The 21,600-nt window shown below is 36.1% G+C and overlaps 1 protein-coding gene across 12 annotated transcripts in view; it reads right to left on the reverse strand.

Moving 5' to 3' along the window:
• The window catches only part of PDLIM5 (PDZ and LIM domain 5), a 239,224-nt gene that overhangs the window by 95,887 nt on the left and 121,737 nt on the right, over positions 1 to 21,600 (reverse strand). For 6 of the 12 annotated variants that reach the window (XM_069593673.1, XM_069593672.1, XM_069593674.1 and 3 more), the window contains exons 4-5: positions 11,316 to 11,358; positions 9,260 to 9,351 (exon numbers count right to left, since the gene is read on the reverse strand). In XM_069593673.1, the coding sequence (XP_069449774.1) occupies positions 9,260 to 9,351; positions 11,316 to 11,358 (135 nt within the window). Of the gene's footprint in view, positions 1 to 2,235; positions 2,251 to 5,875; positions 5,893 to 9,259; positions 9,679 to 11,315; positions 11,359 to 21,600 lie in introns of all 12 variants that reach the window. The other 6 variants (XM_069593671.1, XM_069593669.1, XM_069593670.1 and 3 more) reach the window with 3 other exon arrangements.

Genomic DNA, 21,600 nt, shown 5'->3' on the forward strand with positions numbered 1-21,600 from the left:
AAGGATCAGAACTGTTATTTTCTATAGTATTCTCATTTATGTGTACAGATATCCCTCACCTAAACAAAGTTAGGTGCAGGATCATCAATCTGAAGAGATGTAGTGTTACACAAGTGAAATGGAAACAAATGAAATATTTATCAAAAGACCAAGATACAAATTGTGGCTCTGTGACTTTTCAAATACAAAATTTTGGACAAGTCAATCTCACTGAGTCTCAATTTTTTCATTTATAAAATAAAAATATCATGAACAAAGTAGCACTGTCTTCGGGGTTAAATGAAATAATATATATGAAAGGGATTGCAAACTAGAGAGTTCAAGAACCTTGAGTTTGCTAAGAATATTCATTTTTCTATTAAGAAAGCATAAATGTTAAGGAATTTACAATGTACATTATTATAACACTTTAAGATCTAGGTAACTTTATAAATACTCCCCCTTCTCAACATCTCCAGGCAAAATAGGATAAATACTAATGAATTTCGAGTTTCAATTCAGAAGAGAAACAGGAACCAGAGTATGGACTTGCAGACACCCAGCACAAGATGCAAGCAGAGAAGGCGCCCTCAGAATGTCAGATGTGCATGGAAACACCTGTTAGATTAACTCACTGCTAGAAAGTCCTACTGCTATCGGAATGTCACACGACTGCTGTCATTTTAACAGGGATACAATCAAAACCTGTCACAGTACACATTTCTGCCCCAGTGAGAAGACAGAATTAACATTAATACTAGCTGTGCAGTCAGACAATAGTTCTAAGCATACATCTTCTACTCAGTGTATATTTTATGCAAGTCATTTAACTTCTCCAAGTTTCAATATTTCCCTTCTAAGATATGGGGATTTTATCTACCTTAAAGGATTGTTTTGAGAAATAATAAGATAGGTAAGGTAGGTAAAATGTTTCCTGGAGTAGGTAACAAAAAGTAATCACATAATGGTGTTCTTTTATGATTACTAGAAAAATTATCTGCAATGCATATTCTAAGACCATAAATCATCTAGGGCTTCCCTGGTGGCTCAGACAGTAACGAATCTGCCTGCAATGCAGGAGACCGTGGTTCCATCCCTGGGTTGGGAAGGGAATGGCTACCCATTCCAACATTCTTGCCTGGAGAATTCCGTGGACAGAAGAGCCTGGTGGGCTATAGGAATATATATTCATAGATGTATATAAATCATCTGTATATACATAACAGAATAGTATTTATATATAATACTAATAATAGCATTTTAATGCTATTAATATTTAATGATTATGTTTAATAGTAATTCAAATTATTTATGATAAAATTTCAATAACCTGGAAGTGAAATACCTGAAATACCTTTCACTAATAGTGAATAAAATCTCCTAGTTCTTTTATAAATAATTTTTTAAATTAGAAAATAATATTATTTCATAAATACACTCTTTGACAGATTCCTAAACAGACAACACTTTATCTTATGCAATTATTTGAAAAACTATTTTTAAGCTACTAAACTTATAGTTTTAAATTTCTCTATAATCAGTAAGTGTTGTTTATTCTTAAATGGTGCCAGCTGCAGGTATTTTATCCTCTATAAAAGGTTTGGATTATAAAAATACAAAAGAAAAAAATGTCTAACTAGGACACTAAGATTAATAAAATCACACCACTTAAGAATATTTTTTAGCTACGACACACTTGAAAAAGTATAGCACATCTTAGACTCTGCGACATTCACCATAGCTTACGTTCTGTGCCGAGTGATAGAAAGTTTCTAAACATTTACTGGCTTTGACACTCTAGACTCTTATGATTAAGATTAAATAAGGGAATAATATGAATTTTATTTTTTAAATTCATTTGGGATAGAACATACTATCAAGAGCAAATAATTTATTTCAAAATAGACATTAAAAGTAGCAAGTTTATTCAAATTTAAAAAAAAAATATTAACCAAGGGAGGCCCCACCTACATCTCTGACTCCAGTATCTGCTGTCTGTAATACCTATCCATCTTCCTGAAAATTTAGACAAGTTTTTCCACTGCAGAAGTGTGGGTTTTCTAAACACACCCACTAATTCGTATGAAGTTCTCTGACGTGAAAAGCAAGTTTCCTAGTTTCCTCAGCATATCCGAAAATGCTAAGCAATGAGAAGACACTAGTAAAATTTGATGATGGTGTTAAGTTGAAAGCCAGATGAAAAGTTTACACAGACAATGATGAAAATTAGAAAGAAACCACTGATTAGGTACTTACACGGTGCCAGGGTTACTGAAGGAGGAATAATACACACAAAAAGAGATGTGATAGAGGGGAAAAGACATTGAAGTTCCCAGGATGATGGAAAACATAGATGAGGCCAAAAAAAGAAGAAACAAATGAAATAAAATTCAAAACACTGAATTTACATGAAAATTAAGATGTTACACCAAACATCATGCTTCAAAATAATTATGTAAAAGGCAGACAAAAATGAACAAGTGTTAGTTGAAATTCTATTACATTGTTATTATTTGGATAACAGTTTTATCTATGCTGCTTGTTTCCAAAAACACTGAAAAATAATTTGTGTATTAATGCTAGATCAAGCCTCAAGTTACTAATACCAAGAGAGAAAGATCTAATATTTAAAATATTTTCCTTGTTGTTGTTGTTTAGTTGCTAAGTCGTGTCTGACTCTTTGGCAACCCCATGGACTGTAGCCTGCCAGGCTCCTCTGTCCATGGGATCTCCCAGGCAAGATTACTGGAGTGGATTGCCATTTCTTTCTCCAAGGGATTTTGCTGACCCAGGGATCAAACCTGCGTCTCCTGCATTGCAGGCAGATTCTTTACCACTGAGCTACCAGGAAGCCTCAAATATTTTTTTCTAGGTTTCTATAAAATTTATTTTATCCTACAATGTGGCTAACAAAAGTCAGAGATTAAAATATAAATTAGATGTCAGATGTAGAAACAGATCGTTTTAAAATCACTTTAAAAATTAGAGCAGACTAAGAGAAAATCTTTCATTCTCACATAATATAACAAGTATATATTAACAAGTATAGTCTTCTCAGATGAATTATTCTGAACCATACATTACAAGGGAATGATACACTTTTGAACATTTCCTCTTATTTTTTTAAAATGTAGTGATCCTGATGAAAAACATATGAATGAAGCAGTGGGTCATTAATAATGGGCTCTTACTCAATTTTCATACTCTCCCCTGTCTGTTATTACCACAGCCCTCATGCAAAAGCAAATCCCAGGAAGTTTGGAAGTGATTTGTAGGAACTCCAGAGTACTATATTAGTAGCAGCATAATTACTGCCCAGAAAGACATGTCTGATATATGGTAAAAGGACTAGGTTAATAACACCTAAAGAGGGAAAATAAAATTCATTTACATAGCCTATTAAGTATCGGATCATTAAAAACAAATATATTCACATTCCATTATATATAAAGAAGACAAGTATTAACTCTATATAGTTTCTCAACACATTGTTGAATCAATTCTACTACAACAAAGTTTAGTCAGAGTAAGTAAAAATTCATTATAAATGTAGTAAGAAAAAATGCCTACCACTTTGAATGCTAAGACTGTACAGTGAAGCTAAGCTGTATTTCCACATCAAAGTCAGTGTCATAAACTCAATAGAGGGCTGAGTTTTGCTGAGTGGGGGGTGAGACATGGGATTAAGTTAATCTCAGTAATTTATGAGTATTTACTCTTCTCTAAGCCCTATTATTCAATGAAAAGTACTCTCTCCTCTGCCTTGACACTTCAAATAGTAGAGAAACAGTTCTGCAAAAAAACCTCCTCTGACCAGAATAAAATCTTAGAAATATATTTGAACATTGCAAAGTTTGAGAAAGAAGTTTTATGTCAAAATGAAGTTGTGGGGGTGGAGGCATTCTATAATGTGGTGAGGGGTAAGCAGAAGAGGGTTGATTGGTTAAAGTCTAAAGATGTCCATTTTAATATGCTGAAAAGGTATTTTCATGAATTTTAACAGTGTGTCCAAGTGGAATAGCCCATCATACAACACAGTGGCATCTGTGCCGATGGGGCAATCAGACTGACATGGCTTTTCACCCTGACTATGCTGCCCACTCCCTCTATGCCTGGACAAGCTGCAACCCCCAGGAGCTTCTTTTGCCTCAACAGTGAAACAGACGACATTCTCTATCTTTGGATAGAGATATGTCTATCCAATGGATACTTCTCTATCTTTCAGACTTCCTGTAGTGGCATATGTTTACATGCTCTTGAAAGCACTTTGATAACTATACAAATAGAAATTTGTTGTTGGAATAGATCCTCCAGCTGGTCTATATAAAAAAAGTACCATTAAACCCAACTGTAGTTTATGCACATTATTCATTTGTGTAGTTTCAAGTCACTCAATTTATCAAAACTATAACCATTAAAAACAAACACTAATTCAAAGTAACAGAAATAAGTTCAGGTCACAACAGGTGACAGAGCAAGACACACCAAATTTGGCTTCAAAAATCCCTAGGCTCCAATCTTAGCTCTATCACTTACAAGCTGCATGCTTAGAAAATTAAGTAACTTCTCAAGGTTCAAAGTTTAAATGAGAATTCAATCATATACTGCAGTTAAAAGCATATAGCACAATGCATAGTAATATTTAGTAATTTAATGAATATTATCCTTGAATTTTAAAAAATATACATGTGGTTATTTTTTCAAGTCCCATTTTCCCCCCTTACAAGTCAAATTATTACACTGGAATCTTATAACTAGTGAAAGCCTTTGTGTAACAAGAATTTAACTTGAAGTAGACAATCAATAAATCAGGGTTTGGAGATGTTTCTCTAGTGCACTGGTGTATAATATTCTTATATGACTGGAACATGTTCCTTGACGTGAAGTGAAAGTCGCTCAGTCATGTCCAACTCTTTGCGATCCCATGGATTATACAGTCCATGGAATTCTCAATGCCAAAATACTGGAGTGGGTAGCCTTTCCCTTCTCCAGGGCATCTTCCCAGCCCAGGGATACAACCTAGGTCTCCCCACATTGTGGGTGGATTCTTTACCAGCTGAGCCACAAGGGAAGCCCTATTCAATTAGTGAGATCATAACCATACTGGAATAAAGTTCTCTAACTTAATAATAATAATAATTATTATTATTCAATAGCTAATTCCCTCAAGTGTGTCTAAGATATTCCATATTTTCAATTCTACTCTAGAGTATGATCAGGAAATTTCAGCATATGCTCAGAACACAAAATTAAGTTCTTGTCTAATGTGATTTTTATCAACTTTAAAGCTAGCAATCACTAGTTTATCATCAATACCAACAGACACAAAGTTTTGATGTGGTGATTTCCAATGACTATGCCAAATACCTGTGACATTTAACTAATTGCAAAGGTATACAGACCTTCTATCAGCCAATGACACACAACTGCATACGTAATGTTCTACGTCTTTCAGCAACACTGGCTGAAAAATCAAAAAGGTTCTTAGAGATTTTTACTGGGGAAATACTGGGTTTTGATATGAATTTGGAAGTCAACTCAGTTTTATAATATAGACTATTCACTAGTGGCACATGTATTTATGCTTTCTCTTCTGTCTTTCTCATCTAACAGTCTTGACTACTACAGATCACCTGCAACATAACCTCTTTTAAACTGTTACACAGCAAACCCCACATATACTTCATGACAAAAGTTGAACACTACTATTTATTACCATAAAGCAATTCACCACAGCATAGCAATGCAAACAAAACTTATTGAAAAGACTAAATGTGGTTATTTTAAATTACAGCTCTTTTGCAAAATTTAACTTAATTTTGCAAAGATCGGGCATTCATGCTGTTTACTCATATATAAATCACCATATTTCCTCTCCAGTAATGTGGATACTAACTTTGTCACTTTTGTTTTCTGCAAAGAGAAAAGCATTTAAAAATATTACTACCATAGCATATTTGGTATCTTTCAAGGCCAGGTTCATCAAAATACCACATACGAACTGTTAGAAGAGACTGCAGTCCAATGAAATTAAAGTTAATAAAGAATGTATGAAAGACTTACCTCTTGAAAGCAGTGGCACATTATAATGCAAGAGCATATGGAAAGGAAAAAGGTAAATCACTTAAACTACTTGATGCAAAATAGATTCCCTTCCAGTTTGGAATATAAAACTCTATTTTGCTCTAAATAGAGTAAGTAAAAAGTGAATTAGCTCAGTCGTGTCCGACTCTTTGCAACCCCGTGGACTGTAGCCTACCAGGCTCTTCCCTCCATGGGATTCTCCAGGCAAGAGTACTGGAGTGGGTTGCCATTTCCTTCTCCAGGGGATCTTCCCAACCCAGGGATCAAACCCAGGTCTCCCGCATTGCAGGCAGACGCTTTAACCTCTGAGCCACCTGGGAAGCTGTGGCTTTCCCTCAAAGTAGAGTAAGGAGAGTAATAAAGAAAATAATAAGCCAAGACTACAAATTCATATATGAAGAAGATGGACTATAAATTTCTAAAAAGTGCTTTGTTCCATTATTATTTGTAAGAAGGAACAAGAGTGCTAGCATAGTATTATTGATATTCCAAAAATATCAACATAGTTGTTAGATTTCATACTATTAGGATAACTATTTCTCAGTAATTATGCATAATTCATAAGTACTTGTTGTGTCTTATGTTTATTATAAAACTAAATAAATTTGAGTGGGACACCTATAAAACCTAATAGTCCTCCTGCTTTGAATAAAAACATAATCTATCCATTTAACTTTACATCCTTCTAAACTCCTAAATTTTTGGTTACTGGCAATTAGGTTTTAAAATAAAGAGTAATAAAAAGTAGCAACTCTCAACTGTGATAGACATTTTTTGCAATCATTTGTAACACTATAAAAATATGGAAAATTCAATAATCACACATTTAGTAAAAAGGCTGACAGTGATTTCAGGAAAAGAGTTTGACACCTGATGTAGGAAATATATTCATTAATACCACAAAACATCTGCTTTTCAAAATGACGTCACTGACTAGTGAATAGTAAAATGTGAGCTTTAGTTTTTGATTTCTCTGATCTAAATGTAGTAAGAGAAACAGCAGAAAGAGCACTTGCAAATTTGTCTACAGAATTTCACAAACACCACACTTTTGTTTTCATAGTAATCAAGTTTTCATTGTGCTAACACATCGGGTCAACACCCGAAATTAAGCTACTTTTAAATGCAATCAATTTACAAATGCAAAGCAGTAACTTGCTTGTTAATGATGCAAAATATGTAATACTCCCTTTTGTCCTGAATCTTGGACAGTGCAGGACACCAGACGTGTGCTCAATAACTACATGTCAATTGACTAAGAAACCACTGTAAAGTCCCTGTAACTATATCACTGCCTACAAAGTTGAAAATAAGTCATTTCAGGAATTACCAAAGCTATACCCATAAAACACAAAGTTTCAACTTAGTGTTTTCAATATAATAGTTTTCTGTAACCTCAGTTTTGCTTTTATCTCTACAATTTCTATTAAGAAGCCTTCCTTATAAAATTTTATGAAATGTTAGGAAGGAGAAAAGATTTTAACTTGAACACTTCCTTCAAAAGAAGTATTTTTTTCCTACTGAACCTGGAATTTAACAAACAAAATAAACTTCTGCTTTTAGTCTTCCATGAGACTAGGATTTGATAGGCAGCATCTGTCTTTTCAGGGGGCTTCCCAGATGGGTCAGCAGTAAAGAATCTGCCTGCAATGCAGGAGACACAGGCTCGATCCCTACACTGGGAAGATCCCCTGGAGAAAAAAATAACAACCCTCTCCAGTACTCTTGCCTGGGAAATCCAATGGACAGAGGAGCCCGGCGGGCTACAGTCCTGCAACCTGGTGGGTTGCAAAGAGTTAGACACAATTCAGCACACACACATCTGTCTTTTCAAGATATCTACTTTGGTTACTCTAAAATCTATTATCTTAAAATAGACAAATCCGAAAAATGACAACCAAATGCACCTCAACACTACATACTATTTATCTTCCTCATATGAGAGAAATAACTTTCTTTGAAAGGTACTAGTTTTCCTCAGTGTATACATCAAAACTTTCAAAAGTCACCCACAACCACAAAACCACACATAGGGCCCAGGAGCTGTCCTTCCAGACTTGCTCCTTTCTCTCAGCAGCAGCCTGGAACCCTGCCACCTTCTTTTTCAAAGCCCCCAAGTTGCCATGGGAACAGTCCTATGAAAGCACAGCCCCTTCATTACATGAATTAACATTCAGAAGGGATTATCTCAGAAAGGACCTAACTACACAATTATTTTAATTATATTTTCCTGGGAACTGACATTGGTTAAAAACAATCACACATGCAGATTATTTCCTTTTAAAAGACACTTTTGTCACAATAAATCTGATCAAAATGACTTTACAGAAATGACTTTGGTTTAAAGGATAGTCACTGGATTCCAAAAATAAAATAACCATCTATAAATGATGGCTACTGAAAACAGACTTCAATTTTTAAAAAAATCTGTGCCACAAAAAAAGAGGCAAATTATAAGGAATGGATTCTCAGAAAGTTATTATAACATTATATATTTAGTGTCCACTGCTTTAAATCTATTCATTTTAGAAAAATGTTTACAATGAAAGTATTCTCTAATTTGCTTCTGATGTTTTTAAGCATCCGTGAATGTTACTGTCCTCTCATTACTGTTTGCTTTTAAAGACTAAATTTCAGTGTAAGTTTATCTGAAAAGAATGTGGCTTAGCTAGCTGACCTAAGCTAATGCATCATACATAGACATGAGTCAAAACTAAATTTGTTTTCTGTCTTCAGAATACTTCCTAGAAATAAGCTTCTTACAAGCTTCTCATTTCCTCTCTCTTTAGCATGAGATACATAAGCTGACACAACTGCAACCATTCTATTTCAACTTTTGGTGACTCATAAAAGAACGGAAAAATTGAGAAAGAAAGATTCAAGATTTGCCTTGCATTATAAGGGCCAACTGCTCCACGTTGTTCCAGACTTGGAGAAAAAGAGTTACAGAGTCCGTTACATGATTCATACCAGGTCAAGATGCATAATTAGGTTTGGATTAACCTATAATTGCCTTGCAGAGAGTGGTGTATTGTATATAACATAAAGCTACATTACATGTTAATGAAGCAGATGAAACTTCATTTCCCTTCTCTCAGAGAACAGCTGATTTGGGGGTGGGTGGAGATTAAGTGCTGCCTGGAAACTGCCTGAAAGAAGAGTTTGATAAGAGCAGAAAGCACCCGCGGCCACCTACCCATTTTGCTGTTTACTGTCACCCTGGGATCCTCTTCTCTGTCCCTCCGCTAGCTCCTGGGCAGTCTCGGCACACACGCTGGTGACTGTGGGCTGCCGTGGGACATTAACTGCAGGTTTACCAGCGTTCAGCGCAGATGACCGCTGGTCAGCACTAAGATTGGTATTAGCATGCGGTCCAGATGCAGCGAATGGGGGAGAAGTGACAGCGGCCACGGGTGGAGGGGAAGCATGTGATGAAGTGGTCGCGTGGGCTGGGGTGAAGGCAGACGATGGTGATGGGATGGATGTGACTTTTGGTGAAGACACAGAACCAAAGGGCCGCGGGGCCTTATTGTAGGCCATGTTGGTTGTGGAAGTGACTTTGGACACAGCAGGAGATGGAATGGGCACAGGTTTAACTACTTCTTTAGGTTCTCCCTATGTAAAATAAAAATAAACATACACAAAACACGGCAAAGACATGCAAAACAGATCCACTGAAAAGAACACACAGCTAGTTTATAAAAAGACAAACACAATTATGTTAGCAGGCCAAACTTTACACGTTTCCAGATAAAATATTAGCATGCATGCTAACTGGTCTCAACATGCATAACACAGATGCACATACTGAGTAAATAAATGTTTTTTAAAAAATGAAAGGAGTTCAAAATATTTAGGAAATAGATTAGGAAAGTTATCAAAAAGCCTAAAGGCCAACGTAAGTGTCAATTTAGACATATTCCAAAGGAAAAAATTTTAATACCCCACAGTAAACAAAACATCACTAATCAAAACATTTATTTTAAAATATCCGGAGTCTCAACTACAATTCCATCTTTTAAACACGTTTAATTACTCTCCAGAGTTCAATTATTTGATTCATGCAGAAGCAGCTGGACATTTCTAATTCTTCAATCAAAAAAAAAAGAAGGAATGTTCATTTCCATCTGATTCAGAAATGTGAACATTCTAATTATTTTGATTCAAGAAATTGCTCCTTAAAAATAAAACACAAAACAAATGAAACAAAATCAATCCTTTCCCTTTTCTACAGTCCACCTATTTCTCTCTCTGGAATGTTTTGAGATATCACTAAAGATGGAATAAAATTCTTCCCTTTTCCAAAATAAATATTCAAAAGTAACAGAAGGAAAAAAAAAGAAGATCTTAAATGTTTCTTCACAGACATCAAAGAAAAAAATAACAACTAAGATCAATTCCACCTAAAATTAACAGAATTTGTGTTTGCAAACCCCTATTGCAAAGTAAGTGTGAATTTAAAAATAAACCCAGCTTAATCTTCTGTGATATTCAAGAATAAGTCCTTATCATCTCAAAAGAAAAACAATCGAATTCTATAAAAAGTACACAATGGTAGCTCTATTATGTTTAACTTAAAGGAAGAAAAAGTAATCTAATCTTATAGAAATAATAAAGCTGAGGGGGATAAAGTAACTTAATGCCTCAGGGAATCAATATGAGCAAATTCACTAAAAAGGCACAAGTAAAATTAAGGAGAAATCCCCCCAAAGCACAAAACCAGATGTAAATGAACAATGCTTTGGGACAATTTGAAGATATATATATATATATAAAATAGGGTACTTGCCAAAAACCTAATCCAAGAATACTCTGAAAATATAGTTTAAAAATGTAATTTAGTATTACCATTAAACTGTCATTAAAGACTTACTGTGACATTCATTTTTGTAACCACTTATTTAATCTGTTTAGATTATTTGAATAAAGAGGCAAATTAAAAGTGAAGGTAAGACATCTGGATGTGAGTTACCAATAATACATGACACTGGAAATACTATTTAAATAATAAGGAATAATTATATTGTTTAAATAATAAGGAATAATTATATTGTTTAAATAATAAGGAATAATTACATGATAATTCTGTTATGTGTTGATTTTCACTATCCCTCATCATCTTTAAAGAACTGTGAGGAAAAACTGTATGAGAACTATAAATTGTCAGTATGGTCGGAGACAGGAATGGAAGTTAGAGTGGTTCAGGAGGGACAATCAAATATTACCCCAGTAATGCTGGATTAGAAACACACCTTTTGAACAGGAACTGGTTCAAGCTTGGGTGTAGCAGATGCTCTGAGGAAAAAACAGAAAAAGGAAGAAAACATGAATTTTTGCAAAATTATTAATGAAATTTTTATGATTATGTACCTTAATATACTAAATCATCAGACTTTATAGTTTCATAATTCATGCTTTTAACTGTTCACAACCTACTAATTAGCTCATGAAACTCAAATGCTGTAAGATCCAATAACTCATACACTAAGTATTGAATAGTTCTCCACACATTCAAATGAGGAAAGACAAACATCAATCCTGTTTGCTAATTAACCCATGATTAACCTTTAAATTACTCCTTGGAAGAAAAGTTATGACCAACCTAGATAGCATATTCAAAAGCAGAGACATTACTTTGCTGACTAAGGTCTGTCTAGTCAAGGCTATGGTTTCTCCTGTGGTCATGTATGGATGTGAGAGTTGGACTGTGAAGAAGGCTGAGCACCGAAGAATTGATGCTTTTGAACTGTGGTGTTGGAGAAGACTCTTGAGAGTCCCTTGGACTGCAAGGAGATCCAACCAGTCCATTCTGAAGGAGATCAACCCTGGGATTTCTTTGGAAGGAATGATGCTAAAGCTGAAGTTCCAGTACTTTGGCCACCTCATGCGAAGAGTTGACTCACTGGAAAAGAGTCTGATGCTGGGAGGGATTGGGGGCAGGAGGAGAAGGGGACGACCGAGGATGAGACAGCTGGATGGCATCACGGCCTTGATGGACGTGAGTCTGAGTGAACTCCGGGAGATGGTGATGGACAGGGAGGCCTGGCGTGCTGTGATTCATGGGGTCGCAAAGAGTCGGACACGACTGAGCGACTGAACTGAACTGAAACCTTTAAATTCAGGCTATCCCTCACCAAAAAGGGTAAAATAAAATAAACATGACTTTCTGTAGTTCCTGAAACAAATAACTGATCTCTTTGTCCAACAGTATCTGCCTTCTCTCTTATTATCCATGAATATGCCCAAAGAACATGTGGATCTTTGTGTGAAGATACTAAATAAATTCTGGTTGAACTGGCTCACTGAGTATTAATTTTGTATTTATATTTTAAGTGCAGGTCAATGGATCTGTTCTGCTAAAACCAAACTGTAAGTTCTTCCACTAGGCTACAATTTCAGTGAAGGCAATGATCATGGCCTACTTGAGTCTCTATATCAGCACGGCCTGGCATGTATTAATAACAGGTTATCAGCACTGAGCATAGAAAGAAGATGAAAAGAGGACAAAAATCCATGCACAAAACTATTCTCATATACAAATTCATTATTTTTAATCTATACTTTTTTGTATTATTACTGTCAGTTTGGTTAGCATGGACTAATAGTAACAATAATTGACTCGGAGCAATTATCTCTTATAATCATGACAAATAACCAAAGCAGCAGCAATCATTATCCCCATTCTTCACAGGAGGAACTTCAGAGTTAAAGTAAATTACTTCTAAAATGGAGCTAAAGCCAACCATCCTTATGTATTACAATACACTGGCTGCAGTCAAGGACAGTAAATGATTGGAGAGCTCCTAATGACTTAAAGCTATTTTCCCAGCATTAAGGGACACGACTGAGCGACTGAACTGAACTGAACTGAAGGTATACATTAGGTTTAATAATGTCAGAAGCAGTCTAACTCCTCTTATATCACACAAGCCTGAGGATAAGACAGCAAGTGCAGAATTCAAGAAATGTAACCACAGTAGGTAAATAATAACTGGTAAATTTTAAGCTGCAAATCATGAGATCATTTTACTTACAGAGAAGCTAACATAGGATATTTGGTCTCTACAGGCATAACCTAGTAATGAACTCTGATCAACATTTTTAGGAGCAACTGAATTTTCCAATAACAACTAATTTGGTTAGCCAGGGCAAGCACGGACTGAGTAACTGACTAACATAACGAGAGACAACAATGGATGCTAACATTCGGTTACTAGTATGTAGAATTACACTCTGCAACTGCACAACTCTCCGTGTGTGCTATCAATCGGACAATTTCTCTCTTAGCTGATAGGGTTATTATAACAAGCAAAGGAAACAAGCTCAAGAACAGAACAGTGGAATCTTTCTTTCACTGAAATTTCACAGTAAGATGCAATCACAAAGGATCTACTTATTAAAACCACCCAAGACATGACTGAAATTTTGCCGTAACAGAGAGGACAGAATCCTTTTTCATCTGGACACTTGAAGGTATATGGAGCTCTTCTAGTAACACAAAAACAATATAAACAAAAGATGATGTTTACCCTGAATAGATTAAAGTGGTTTCCAAGAAGAATAAAATGTATATATCCCATGTCTATGAAAACAAACCCCTTAGTTTTTTCTGGGTGTTAGTTCTTACTTGAATAGCGTTAGAAACAACAACAAAAACCCCAGGATGGTTAGTTATCACTAACTTTGTGGAGTCCAACCTCTTAATCTGTTCAGAACTTAAAAGAATAACGAGTCTTCCCATATTTTCTGGATTGAAAGTTCTACAAAACTACTTCTTAAAATACAGGATTCACAAAAAAATTTAAACTGAATCTTTAATATCTGGCCTGCTTACCTTCTGATAAAGGCCCACAAGTACAATGACATGAAATAAGAAAAGCAGTCAAAGAAAGGAGGAAAACCTGTCCTCAAAATTCCAGGATCGAGTCCATTACACATGAAAATCACAAGCATTATGTTGTAGGTGGAAAAAAAAAGACTGGCTTATAATTAAAAATCAAATGAAAGAGCTGACACTACATGCAATAAAAATTAGTTATGCTAGTTTAAATACTTAAATAATTACCAAATGAATCATAGAATCATTAAAACTTAGCAGGTTCCTTGAAGTGAAATGTAAGTCGCTCAGTCATGTCCAACTCTTTGCAACCCCATGGACTATATAGTCCATGGAATTCTCCAGGCTAGGAAACTGGATTAGGTAGCCTTTCCCTTCTCCAGGGGATCTTTCCGACCCAGGGATCAAACCCAGGTCTCCTGGATTGCAGGTGGATTCTTTACCAGCTGATCCACAAGGGAAGCCCAAGAATACTGGATTGCAGGCAGATTCTTTATCAACTGATCTATTAAGGAAGCCTTAGAGTTACTCTATCCCATGCCAATCAGATATATGTTTGACCTCTGTTTGAATATTTACAGGAGCTTACAGTTTAAGCCATGTAATTTTTGAATATTTCTGTTAAAATGGCCTTCATTTTAGTATATTATTTTTTTTAATAAACAGAACAAGTCAACTGGCCCACATTAAAAATATTAGGAAAAGCATTTTTTAATGCACAGAATACATATATAAAATCATACATAAGTTACATTTTTAAAGATCAGTAGAGTACATAAATCTTACATTTAAGTGTGATTACACACTCTTACAACACTAAAACTATTGTGGTTTGGGAAATTTTGAAAGCATGACAAATGAAATCTGAAAAATTAATCAATAGCGTAACACCAGTTTTTAAAAAATCAAACTTCACTATAACAAAATAGAGAAATAAAATGTTACAATATCTTTTATTTTCAATAGTGTCAAGATTTTTAAACATATTAATACATAACGATTGTGAGGATACTCTGTACTTTGTTGGAAGGATGACATAATATTACAGCTCTTATGGAAAATAATTTGGCATTTATTTATAAAAAGACTTGAAGAAATCTCAGGCCTCTTGACTTATTAAATCAATTTCTTTGAATCTATCGTAAGGAACTAATCTAAAATAAGAAGATGACCTTATGGATAAATATATTCATTCCCTATATTGTACAGGAGGCAGTGATCAAGACCTTCCCCAAGAAAATGAAATGCAAAATGAAAAAATGGCCATCTGAGGAGGCCTTACAAATAGCTGAGAAAAGAAGAGAAGCAAAAGGCAAATGAGAAATGGAACACCCACTTGAATGCAGAGTTCCAAAGAATAGCAAAGAGAGATAAGAAAGCCTTCCTCAGTGATCAAAGCAAAGAAATAGAAGAAAACAACAGAATGGGAAAGACTAGAGATCTCTTCAAGAAAATTAGAGCTACCAAGGGAACATTTCACGCAAACATGGGCACAATAAAGGACAGAAACGGTAAAGACCTAACAGAAGCAGAAGATATTGAGAAGAGGTTGTAAGAATACACAGAAGAACTGTACAAAAAAGAACTTCATGACCCGGATAACCACAATAGTGGGATCACTCACCTAGAACGAGACACCCTGGAAAACGAAGTCAAGGAGGTCTTAGAAAGTATCACTATGAACAAAGCTAGTGGAGGTGATGGAAGTCCAGTTGAGCTATTTCAAATCCTAAAAGATGATACTATGAAAGTGCTGCACTCAAAATGCCAGCAAATTTGGAAAACTCAGTAGTGGCCACAGGATGGAAAAGGTCAATTTTCATTCCAATCCCAAAGAAAGGCAATGCCAAAGAATGCTCAAACTACTGTACAATTGAACTCATCTCAGACGCTAGCAAAGAAATGCACAAAATTCTCCAAGCCAGGCTTCAACAGAACCTGAACCAAAAATTTCCAGATGTGAAGCTGGATTTAGAAAAGGCAGAGGAACCAAAGATCAAATTGCCAACATCTGCTGGATCATGGAAAAAGCAAGAGAATTCCAGAAAAACATCTACTTCTTTATTGACTATGCCAAAGCCTTTGACTGTGTGGATCACAATAAACTGTGGAAAATTCTGAAAGAGATGGGAATACCAGACCACCTGACCTGCCTCTTGAGAAACTTGTATGCAGGTCAGGAAGCAACAGTTAGAACTGGACATGGAACAACAGACTGGTTCCAAATAGGAAAAGGAGTCCATCAAGGCTGTATATTGTCACCCTGCTTATTTAACTTATATGTAGAGTGAAAGTGAAAGTGAAAGTCACTCAGTCGTGTCTGACTCTTTGCAAACCCATGGACTATACAGTCCATAGAATTCTCCAGGCCAGAATACTGGAGTGGGTAGCCTTTTCCTTCTCCAGAGGATCTTCCCAACCCAGGGATGGAGCCCAGGTCTCCCACATTGCAGGTGGATTCTTTACCAGCTGAGCCACAAGGGAAGCCCAAGAATACTGGAGTGAGTAGCCTATCCCTTCTCCAGTGGATCTTCCCAACCTAGGAAATAGAACTGGGGTCTCCTGCATTGCAGGCAGATTTTTTACCAACTGAGTTATCAGGGTACATCATGGGAAATGTCAGGCTGGATGAACACAAGGTGGAATCAAGATTGCTGGGAGAAATATCAATAACCTCAGATATGCAGACAATACCTCCCTTACGACATAAAGCAAAGAAAAACTAAAGAGCCTCTTGATCAAAGTTAAAGAGGATAGTGGTAAAGTTGGCTTAAAACTCAACATCCAGAAAACTAAGATAACGACATCCAGTCCCATCGCTTCATGGCAAATGAATGGGAAAACAATGGAAACAGTGAGGGACTTTATTTTTGGGGCTCCAAAATCACTGCAGATTGTGACTGCAGCCAGGAAATTAAAAGATGCTTGCTCCTTGGAAGAAAAGTGATGACTAACCTAGACAGCATATTAAAAAGCAGAGACATTACTCTGCCAACAAAGGTCAGTCTAGTCAAAGCTGCGGTTTTTCCAGTAGTCACGTATGGATGTGAGAGTTGGACTATAAAGAAAGCTGAACACTGAAGAATTGATGCTTTTGAACTGTGGTGTTGGAAAAGACTCTTGAGAGTCCCTTGGACTGCAAGGAGATCCAACCAGTCCATTCTGAAGGAGATCAGCCCTGGGATTTCTTTGGAAGGAATGATGCTAAAGCTGGAACTCCAGTACTTTGGCCACCTCATGCTTAGAGTTGACTCATTGGAAAAGAGTCTGATGCTGGGAGGCATTGGGGGCAGGAGGAGAAGGGGATGACAGAGGATGAGATATCTGGATGGCATCACGGCCTTGATGGACGTGAGTCTGAGTGAACTCCGGGAGTTGGTGATGGAGAGGGAGGCCTGGCGTGCTGCGATTCATGGGGTTGCAGAGTCAGACATGACTGAGCGACTAAACTGAACTGAAGATACCAAATACTCCTGAGCATAATTTAATCAATGTTTAAGGAGGAAAATCTCATTTCCTCCACCAAACTGAAATATACATTTCCCATATTCCCTGAGGAGAAAATCCTAAAAAATGAATAAGGAAATTACTTCCCCAAATTAAAATTTTTATAGTTGCCTTTTTTTTAAGAACAGTATTATACTGAGAATCTGCTCCTTTACTTTAGAAATGTTATAGATTACTTATAAGCAAACAGTTTTGTAAAGACAAAGTTTTAAAAACTGATGTATAATTGCTAATAATTATTCCTACACTTTTCTGTTCAAATCCTGGGAAATAAGCAATGGTGTAATATATAGCTCTCCCGTTCAACCACAGTGATCGTCACAAGTCACTTTTGTGCAGTGTGTGTGTCTGAAACCAGCAGAGATCCTGGAAATGGCTCGGTGCCACGGACCGAACAATCCACTTATTGTTCTCTCTTCCCTTGGTGTGACACTTCTGTAGGGCAGTAAGCCACGACAGGGAGAGAGGCTAGTGCCTTGGCCCTGTACTATGCTCAGCTCGTGGAATCCAAAGAACAAAGCCCACAGTGTTGTTAGAACAATCTATTTTGAAAGCTGATTGATTTTTATAAGCGCAGTATCCAAAATAAAAATCCCTGAAGCATTACAACCAGTTTCAGAACTTCTGGCTGAATGGTTGAAAGGAGTTCCAAGTTACAATGCTGTATTTGAAATCAGAATTTTGATGCCCTGGTTAAAATAATGTATAGGAAAAATAATACCAAAAATAATCGATAGAGCTAATAAAGATTAAATCAAAGGGATCATGAAAAACTTCACTGGATGAACACTCAATGAATTTTCTCATACTGCTGTATAAAGTAAAACTTTTTTAGCTAATAAAAGTCACCAGTGAATGTTCACATTAGTGTTTAAAAATAAGGAATTACGCAACAGAACTGGACTGATAAAGATTACTCACATTACTTATTATGTCTTGGTGATGCCTTCAACAATATCTAATACACTTAATTCATAAACAATCATACAGAAAAGAGAAGGAATTTCAGTTCATCTTCCGTGAGATGAGCTCTAGCTAAGTTTCCCACAGCATGGCCATCTTTGGGCTCACTGACCTCAGGACCCATAACCACTAGGGCACATCATTAATCACTTTAATTGCAAAGTTGTCAATTTGCAATAACAAAGCAACTCCAGAGGGGAAAAAAGTGAGCACTCAAGTGTGTAGAGTGATGTCTCTTTAAACCATTTCCCCACATTTAATTGTACTTCTAGTTAGTCGGCTTTCCTAGAACTCAAACCTTAAACATTTAAATCACTTATGGCAATGCATCAGTGGTTTTTTTCCCAATGATTTGAGGAGATGTAAGGATTATTTTTTCTACAAACAAAAGTACGAAACAGCTATATATCAGTGTGCTGTATTTACAGCAGTAGCTATATATGAGGGCTTCCCAGGCGGCTCGGTGGTAAAGAGTCCACCTGCCTATGGAGGAGACACAGGTTCAATCCCTGGGTTGCAAAGACCCCCAGGAGGAGGAAATGGCAACCCCCTCTGCTATTCTTGTCTGGAAAATTTTATGGACAGTGAGCCTGGCCAGCTACAGTCCATGAGGTTGCAAAGAATCAGACACAACTGGGCATGCATGCATGCAGTGTATTATTAACACAATACCTTTCAGCTTATAAAAGATTATACTCAGCACATACACATGTATTCATCATCATACCCATAGTCTCAGTTCCTTTCTCTCTCTTTGCATTTTCTCTATTACCATCTGAACCACCAGGGAAGCCCCTCTCTATTACTATGAGTACTAAATACAGAGAGACAGAAATAATAACCCAAAGTCCAACAGACTTAGTAGAGAAAGAAGGAAAAGAGAGAAGCAATGGAATTGCTAGAAGCCCTCTGAGTACCTGGGGCCTCCTCTGCTGAGGCTTGGCTCAAGGGGCACTGAGAAATTCACAACAGGCAATTACCACTTGATATTAATAATTACCTCTCTGTGTAAGGAAATGACTTTTGTTGTAAAGATTCTTTTTAGGTGGTTACAAGAGTTGATGGGGCTTGAGAAGAAATTTTCAGCAACCAAGTTCTAAATCAAGCCACAAAGGAGGCAGGGAGGGACTGAGGGAGCAAGGAAGGGAAGGAAAGGACTTCTACTGAGCTTCCCTGACCAGATCGCTTACAGCACTTTCAAGAAGGAATATAAGGGGCTTGTGAGAGAAAGGAGCATTAGGCTGAACTTAAAATGACAACATAATTTCCTATTATACAAACAATGAGAGGATCACGGTCAACATTACATTTATTGAGGTCTTATTAGGAGCTCCACACTAAATTATACACAATGTATTGCTTAAGTTTCAGAAATAAAGTCTATAAACATTAAAGAACTTGGATCACTAAAAAGTTTAATGCCAATATCTACAATATCCTTCCTCTGATATATCCATCTCACATAGCAGGAATCAGCAAATTGACAAATATTTCTTCATCTCATGATGTGCTGCTCTATTTTCTATGGTTGAAGTTCACCAATTTAATGCTATTAAGATCTTTAGAACTGCAAACTGAATACTGGTCAGTTTAAATAACTAGTTTGGGTGAGAGTTTTATATATTACTTGATATCCTTCTCTTGAGATCACCCTTTCATCTGCCCAGCCTTCAATAATTTTGAGCTGGAAGAGGCATATAATAAGTCAATAAATAAGAGTTTCACACAGTGATAAATGCAAAATTTCCCATTATTCTACTTGATTCTAGATGGAAAAAATTTATTTTTTAACACTATATTTATTTCCACAAAAGCATTTTTATCAGGGAAGAAAGTTTTATCTGTTTACTGTGTCTCATGTCCACACTCCAAATAATTTCAGCATCAGTTAAGGGGGAAAATGCACTTTTCTAACTAGTGTTTATAAAATAATTTCTATAAACAAGAAAGTTGAAGAGATTATATAACATCACAGGTATGTTCAAGTTTCAATAAAAGGCATTTCAGTGTTCAGGATAATTCATTCTTATGAAAAATAAAATTTTTATCAAGTAAAAATACTATTTCAATAAAGGGTTTATATAATACAAGGAGGCTATTTTGTATGCCCCATTGTTAAAAAACAGCAAACTTTTCTGGAAAGGGCGAGATAGTCAATATTTTAAACTTTGTGGGCCACAGGATGCAGATTCAGCTACTCTGTTCTGCCATGATAGCAAGAAAGATGATTCAGACAAAATGTGAGTGAGCATGACTGTGCTCCAATAAAGCTTCATTTATGAAAACAGGCAGGGGGATAGACTGCAGGCCATAGTTCGCTAACCCCTAGTTTAGATTATTTCATGGTTTTGACTATAACAAACATTCTAGGAAATAATCCTACATGACGGTGGCTCTTTTGGAGTCCAAACCTCATAATCATTTTGTATAAAGGAAAACCTCGAATTACAATCTGTTCAGACACTGACTGGCATAAGATATGAGAGGTGAGCTTCTCATTATTCTTTCTGCAAGACACCACCTTTCAATCCCTCTTAATTCCTCTACTTCAAACCTTCATACTACTTGCCCCTGAATGATCCATCCAAACTTCTAAACCACCCATTCAAGTAAAATTCACACCACAGAGCACTGATATTGAAGCTTGGAGAAGGGACAGGTTTAATATTCTTGGATTAAGGGTGACATTTTAAGTATTATTTTTAACTTCGCACCTCAGTTCCTTTGCTAATACATGATAAAGTCTAGTAAAGACCTCTCTCTCACCTTCTGCTTCTATGTATTACAAATGCAACTGTGTAAGTAATGTAACAGTGTTTATTTTTTCTTTCTTAGGAAAAAAAAAGGTGCCCCATGCTTTCTGTGAGAGAAGCTGAAGAGTATAATTTCCTTCTTTTCCAATTTTTCACCAAAATTCTGTATTTTATTTCATATCAGACATGATTATAATACTTTCAGGACTGATATAAACAAGCAATCTGTAGCAGAGTTTCATTCACTCAAAACCTACTAGGTTTCTATCTTCCTTATGGCACAATGGTAATTAGTTTTATCCAATATACCTTCTCTTCCAGCTCCAGTCAAGTAGAGAAAACAAATTTTTATTAAAACAGTAAGTAGTTCATTACTAATAAGAAACTAACAGGATTTTCAAAGCAAATAACCCACCTGGGAAACATTAGGAATTCCATTTATACATTTATTCCATTTATTCTTGACTTTTTCATGAC

The sequence above is a fragment of the Ovis canadensis genome, chromosome 6 (assembly GCF_042477335.2).
Source record: "Ovis canadensis isolate MfBH-ARS-UI-01 breed Bighorn chromosome 6, ARS-UI_OviCan_v2, whole genome shotgun sequence".
NCBI classification, from domain to species: Eukaryota; Metazoa; Chordata; class Mammalia; order Artiodactyla; family Bovidae; genus Ovis; species Ovis canadensis.